Raw genomic sequence first — 7,274 nt, 5'->3', positions numbered from 1 at the left:
AGTAGCTGGGACTACAGGCTCCCGCAACCGCGCCCGGCTAATTTTTTGTATTTTTAGTAGAGACGGGGTTTCACCGTGGTCTCGATCTCCTGACCTTGTGATCCACCCGCCTCGGCCTCCCAAAGTGCTAGGATTACAGGCGTGAGCCACCGCGCCCGGCCCCTACTTAGTTTTTATATACTTCTTCACTCATTAGTTCATGTGGTTCTGAAGGGTTACTTAGTGTCACCTTGATCTTCATAAGAAGATTTGTTTACAAGTCCAGTATGTTCTGCAAGAGCTTCATTAATTTTGGTTACTTCTGCTATCTGAGAATAGAGTTCTTTAAGCAGCTTTCACACTTTTCAAAGCACCAAATTCATCTTTTTTTTTTTTTTTTTTTTTTTTTGGTGGGGTTTTTTTTTTTTTGCCCAGGCTGGAGTGTGATGGCATAATCTCAGCTCACTGGAACCTCCGCCTCCCAGGTTCAAGAGATTCTCCTGCCTCGGGCTCCCGAGTAGCTGGGATTACAGGCATGTGCCACCTGGCTAATTTTATATTTTTAGTAGAGGCAGGGTTTCTCCATGTTGGTCAGGCTGGTCTTGAACTCCCGACCTCAGGTGGTCTACCCTCCGTGGCCTCCCAAAGTGCTGAGATTACAGGCATGAGTCACACGCCCTGCCACCAAATTCATCTTGTTTGTTCAATTTTTTCCCAACTGTAGGGAGACTACAGTAAACATTTCCCAAAACTTCCTGTGCAAAATTGCTGATTTCTACTGTTTTCATGCCATTTTCTGTTGTTACTCATTAGTGTTTGTTAATTTACACACTGAGGGAGTGAGGCATATGCAGTTTGCAGAAGGCAGCCAGCATTGCCAGTGGGGTGGCGCAGCCCTGGACCCACTTTTTAAAAATTGTGGTAATTGAACAATGAGAACACTTGAACACAGAAAGGGGAACATCACACACCAAGGCCTGTTGTGGGGTGGGGGGAGGAGGGAGGTATAGCATTAGGCGATGTAGCTAATGTAAATGACGAGTTAATGGGTGCAGCACACCAACATGGCACCTGTATACATATGTAACAAACCTGCACGTTGTGCACATGCACCCTAGAACATAAAGTATAAAAAAAAATTGTGGTAAAATACACATAACATAAATGTACCATGTCTTACTGCTTTCTTCTTTCTTTTTTTTATTTTTGAGATAGGGTCTCGCTTTGTCGTCAAAGCTGGAGTGCAGTGGCACAATCACAGCTGACTGTAGCCTTGATCTCCTGGGGGATCAAGCAATTCTCCCGCCTCAGCGTCCCGAGTAGCTAGGACCACAGACACATACCACCCCATCTAGCTAATTTTTATTTTTCATTTTATAGAGACAGGATCTCACTATGTTGCCCAGGCTGGTCTAGAACTCCTGGGCCCAAGCAATCCTCCCACCTCAGTGGCTTCCCAAAGTGCTGGGATTATAGGTGTGAGCCACTGTGCCCAGCCTGTTTATTATTATTATTATTAATTTATTTATTTTTGAGATGCAGTCTCGCTCTGTCGCCCAGGCTGGAGTGCAGTGGCCGGATTTCAGCTCACTGCAAGCTCTGCCTCCCGGGTTTACGCCATTCTCCCGCCTCAGCCTCCCGAGTAGCTGGGACTACAGGCGCCCACCACCACGCCCAGCTAGTTTTTTGTATTTTTTTAGTAGAGACGGGTTTCACCATGTTAGCCAGGATGGTCTTGATCTCCTGACCTAGTGATCCGCCCGTCTCGGCCTCCCAAAGTGCTGGGATTACAGGCTTGAGCCACCGCGCCCAGCCAGCCTGTTTATTATTTTTTCCTTCTTCTAGACTGTAGAATTCGGCTGAGTGTGGTGGTTCATGCCTGTAATCTCAGCACTTTGGGAGGCCGAAGCCGGTGGATCGTGGGGTCAAGAGATCAAGATCATCCTGGCCAACATGGTGAATCCTGGCTCTACTAAAAATACAAAAATTAGCTGGACGTGGTGGCACGCACCTAAAGCCCCAGCTACTTGGGAGGCTGAGGCAGGAGAATCGCTTGAACCTGGAGGCAGAGGTCGCAGTGAGCCGAGATTGTGCTACTGCACTCCAGCCTCACAACAGGAGACTCAGTCTCAAAAAAAAAAAAAATTCATGTAGGTAGACAGTTTTGTTCAAAATTGTTTCCCATGCTCCTAGCACAGTGTCTGACAATAAACCTTCAGATAAAGGTGTATATCTCGGCCAGGCATGGTGGCTCATGCCTGTAATCCCAGCACTTTGGGAGGCTGAAGCAGGTGGATCACCTGAGGTCAGGAGGTCGAGACCAGCCTGGGCAACATGGCAAAACCCCATCTCTATTAAAATACAATTAATAGCTGGGCATGGTAGTGCATGCCTGTAATCCTAGCTACTCCGGAGGCTGAGGCTGGAGAACTGCTTGAACCCGGGGGCAGAGGTTGCAGTGAGCTGAGATCATGCCACTGCACTCCAGCTAGGTGACAATGAGATTGTGTCTCAAATAAAAAAAAAAAAAGAAAAAAGAATGAAGCCCACCAATCTTGCCATGGCCCATACACCCCTCTGTGTGGCTGTGACCTGCCTCCCCTCAGCTGTGGCCTGCTCCTGGACCCCTTGCTCACCATGTTTCAGCCATGCTGATCTCAATTCCTGTTTGGAACATGCTCTTTCTTCTTTTGGTAATATTCTTTCCCTTACAGTTTTATGATAATTCAGCTAAATAACAGTTTCTTAGGGAAATCTTACCCCTGAGAGTGACTAAGTCTACATGTTACATGGTCTCAAGCACAATATACTTTTCCTTTAGAGCAGTTATTACATTTATAGTTATTTGTATAATTTATTTGTATAATTAGTCATTAACTACCTGTTTTCCCTAAGATTGCAATTTCAAGAGGGCTTTATTTGTCTTTTTTTTTTTTTTTTTTTTTTTTTTTTAGATGAAGTCTCGCTCTGTCACCTAGGCTGGAGTGCAATGGCGGGATCTCAACTCACTGCAACCTCTACCTCCCAGGTTCAAGCAATTCTCGTGCCTCAGCCAACCGAGTAGCTGGGACTACAGGCACCTGCCGCCATGCCTGGCTCATTTTTCTATTTTTAGTAGAGACAGGATTTCACCATGTTGGCTAGGCTAGCTTCAAACTCCTGACCTCAGGTGATCTGCCCGCCTCGGCCTCCTGAAGTGCTGGGATTACAGGCGTGAGCCACCACGCCTGGCTAGCTTTATCTGTCTTGATAACTATTATATCCATAGTGCCTGGCACATAGTATATGCTCATTAAACGTTCATTGAATAAATATAAAAGCATCTTCATATGACCTGTAGTCTAGCAAGAGGATGGCAATAAATTGCAACACAATTTGTGTCATTAAATGTGTGTGTGTGTGTGTGTGTGTGTGTGTGTGTGTGTGTGCAGAATCTCACTGTGTAAAAGAGGGAAATCAGTATCAGTCCTGATGTAGTTAGCACCTAGGTCCCCAAGTCTATTTGGGTCCAAGTGTTAAGTATGGGATAAATAAATGGAGGGCAATAAATGATAGTAGGGCACATACACGGTGCTACCAGCAGAGAGAAGCAACACCCTAGCCGAGTGGAAATGGTATTTTCTGAGGAGGTTACTGCTGAAAGTAGAAGGAAGAATAGGAATTAGCTGGACTAAGGTGGCGATTGGTGGGTTGGGGGGATGACAGGGACAGAAGCAGCGTACTTGAAGCTAAGGGAAGACTTTGTACGAAGGCCAGTGGTGAGAGAGAAAACAGAGTACAGAGATATGGAGGAGGACAAATGGGTAAAGGGAAGTGAGCCCAGATCTTGTTAGCCAATTTAAAGATTTAGATTTTGTTCAGTGGCCAGTGGGGTGCCATTGAAAGTTTCAATGGGCTGGGCACAGTGGCTCACGCCTGTAATCCCAGCACTTTGGGAGGTTGAGGCGGGCAGACCACCTGAGGTCAGGAGTTCAAGACCAGCCTGGCCAACATGGTGAAACCCCATCTCTACTAAAAATACAAAAATTAGCCGGGTGTGGTGGCACACACGTGTAATCCCAGCTACTCGGGAGTTGAGGCAGGAGAATCGCTCAAACCTGGGAGGTCGAGGTTGCAGTGAACCAAGATCGTGTCACTGCGCTCCAGTCCAGGTGACAGAGCTAGTCTCCGTCTCAAAAAAAAAAAAAAGAAAAAAATGTTTCAATGAAGGTTTCAGAGGGTGCATGATACCTACATTCTACAAAGATCACTCTGATGACAGGGCCAAGAAGGAAGGCCACAGAGGTTTGTGCTGTTGTCTCAGAGTCCCCATTCTCAAGAGTCCCCAGCAGGTGCTGAGGTTAGGTCTGCCCTAGCCAGGATCTTGTCAAGGAGGGAGGGAAAGAGAACCTGGAGGAACCACTCTGGTCTGCATCCAGCTCCTCCCTTTTCACTGCTGTGGTTCTGTGGTTTGGGCAGATGCATACATAGTCTTCAGGAGGTAAACTGTCATTGTTTTGTATTTAGTACAAGAGACTGTGCAGGTTCAGAATGACCTGGTGTTTGAGGCAGTCCAGGACAAAGGCAACATGGAGCAGGCCATTCTTGAGATGAAGAAAAGATCTGAAGCTGTAAGTGTAAACCCCAACCTCTTTCCAAGTGTGTTTTGGGCTTTGTAACCAGATCCAGAGAGAAACTTTTTTTTTTTTTTTTTTGAGACAGAGTCTTGCTTTGTCGTGCAGTGGCACGATCTTGGCTCACTGCAACTTTCACCTCCCGTGTTCGAGCGATTCTTCTGCCTCAGCCTCCCGAGTAGCTGGGACTTATAGGTGTGCAGCACCACGCCTGGCTAATTTTTGTATTTTTAGTAGAGACGGAGTTTTTCACCATGTTGGCCAGGATGGTCTCAATCTCTTGACCTCATGATCCACCTGCCTCAGCCTCCCAAAGTGCTGGGGATTGCAGGCGTGAGCCACCATACCCGGCTGAGAAACCTTTAAAGTTGCATATTTTCAGCTAAGACCAGAGGCCAGCACAGGCCACTTGGAAAGGGGCCAGCATATAGGCTAGCTTCCTTTCCCAAGGTTCCTTGACATGATGTGGGCCCCAGGGGTTCAACTCCAGAGTGTAGTTTTGCTTACCCTGGGAGGTTCCCTACAGGGAGCAAGCCGTGGTTCTGCGGTCACATCCAGTGGTCTGTTCTCATGTTTATTGTGCTTTCTGACTTGCACTGTCCATCACTGTCTTTCTCACTGCCTCTCTCCCCAGAGACAAGCAGAGTTTATAGAAATGAAGTCCAACCTGAAGCACCTTGAAGTTTTAGTTGCTCAGCAGAGTCAGGAATTCCAGCAGCTGTGTGAGCAGCTAGGCCAGCTGAATGTGCCTAGTGTCCTAGCAGAGCTGAAGAGATTGATCTCAGTGCCTCCAGTACCTGGGCATGTAAAAGACAGCGCTTCTCAGACGTCGCCACCTTTGGCCCAGAGCCCCAATCTCACCGGGCAGGAAAAATACACCTTTGAGAAGCCAGTTTTATGGCAGGCCCAGGCCTTCCCTGCTGCATGGAATCCTGGTATGGGTTCCCTACAACCTGGAGAATTTGGTGTCTGGGGTGAAGGAGCAAAGAATGATGCTCTCCAAGAAGAGGCTGCACTGCCAGCATTTGGGTCCCATGAAAGAAACAGGCATGTAAAGGACAAGGCAGTGCAGACTAACTGCAAGAACTGGGCTGTTATTAAAACAGGTGCCAAGAACTGTGGTTCCAGCATCCAAGGCCATAAGATTCCTAGTGACAGGGACCTGGTTTCCCAAGGAGCCTCACAGCTCACATCACTGGAGATAAACAACTTTTCAACCAGCATTAAGAATGCCTGCCAAAAATACCAAGCCCAAAGTATGTTTTTGTGTGACCCATGTGAACATTTGGTGACTAAACAGAAAGATGGGACTGAAGAAATGCAGGGGAAAGACAAGAAGCAGCAGCCCAGGAAGGCCCACAGGGCCCACAGAGGCAGGCTCCTAGCCAGGAAGCAAAAACAAATCCCAAACCAGACCTGTAAATTCAATTCCAAATATCAGAGTCCTCAGCCTGCAATTTCTGTCCCACAAAGGCCCTTACTGGGGCAGCAGGAACCCCATGCTCAGCCTCTGCATCTGCAATATCCCAGGAGCCCCAGAAAACCAGTCTGCCGTATTCTGGGAGGAACAGTCGTGCCCAATAAGACAGCAAGGGCAATGCAGGGAAGACTCTTGCAGTTCAGCAGATGCTCTTCCCAAGACAACAGGCTACTTTCCAGCAGTTCCCAGGGGGACCACCAGATGAGCTGGTTCAGTGACCTCAATCTTGGATGTTCAGAGACCCCTCTATGCAAGGAGGCAGGAAAGAATTTGCTCTATGACCTGGGTTTTGATAGCAGTGATGATGATGGCTTCTGACCAGCCCACAGTTAATTTATTGGTCTCAGCTAGAAAGACAAATCGCAGGACATTTGGGCTGCCAAGAGCAGAAAGTCCCTGAAGCCTGCCAAGTACCCTAGAGTCAGAGGCCCTGCTGAGGTGGGGTCAATGGGCACGAGGGGAGGGAAGGTCCAGCACTCTGGGTACCAGACGCTGCCCATGACAAGGATTAAGTGCATCCTTACTTGTTGGAATGAAATGTGAAAATGGTGGTGATGAGAGCTGAGGCAGCAGCCTGGTGGTGGTGGTGCATCTGGAGCAGGGTGCCTGTACTTGGCGAAAGGCGGGCAGGCCTCCTTATGGAATACTGTGTAGCAGAAGGGCTCTCATAAAACTTGCTGTGGCAGCATGACTCCAAACAACATTTTTGGGTCTTTAAAATATTCCCTACACATGACCAATACATTTTCAGGCCTCAGGATTTTTTTCTTTATTTTTAGCCACTTACGTTGTCAGTTTGCATTTTTTGATCAGTAGACATACACCCTAAATCTTCTTGTGAACAGAGAAAATGATAAGCCTGACAGTGAAAGAGATGACATGCACTAGCAAATGTCCAGAGCATCACTGCTCACAAGCCATTTTCTTCCTGGGTGCTTTTTCCCTTGTCCTGTTTTTCAAGCACTTTCTTAAAACTAGTAATATTGTAGACCTTGTATTATTTCTGAAGAGCAGTGGGCTTATATGGGACTTTGGCTTTCCTTTTATATCTTGCTGAAGTTTTTTGAATTTTTGCAACACATATGTATTTTTTGTTATCAGAAATAAAACATTTAAAAGCATATATATTTTTTCTTTCTTTTATTCCCCACAAGACGGAATATTGCTCTGTCACCCAGGCTAGAGTGCAGTGGTGTGATCTC

At 47.0% G+C, this 7,274-nt stretch overlaps 1 protein-coding gene across 2 annotated transcripts in view; it reads left to right on the top strand.

The window, feature by feature from the left end:
• The window catches only part of IHO1 (interactor of HORMAD1 1), a 66,619-nt gene extending 59,787 nt beyond the window's left edge, over nucleotides 1-6,832 (top strand). For both annotated transcript variants that reach the window (XM_017868093.1, XM_017868094.1), the window contains exons 7-8: nucleotides 4,486-4,589; nucleotides 5,227-6,832. In XM_017868093.1, the coding sequence (XP_017723582.1) occupies nucleotides 4,486-4,589; nucleotides 5,227-6,390 (1,268 nt within the window). In that variant the 3' untranslated portion in view covers nucleotides 6,391-6,832. The remainder of the gene's footprint in view (nucleotides 1-4,485; nucleotides 4,590-5,226) is intronic.
• Nucleotides 6,833-7,274: the final 442 nt, after the last annotated feature.

Source organism: Rhinopithecus bieti, unplaced genomic scaffold (assembly GCF_001698545.2).
Source record: "Rhinopithecus bieti isolate Rb0 unplaced genomic scaffold, ASM169854v2 scaffold_3875, whole genome shotgun sequence".
Lineage (NCBI taxonomy): Eukaryota > Metazoa > Chordata > Mammalia > Primates > Cercopithecidae > Rhinopithecus > Rhinopithecus bieti.
Note: the sequence above shows the minus strand (reverse complement) of the source record. Positions and strands in the feature narration are given on the sequence as shown.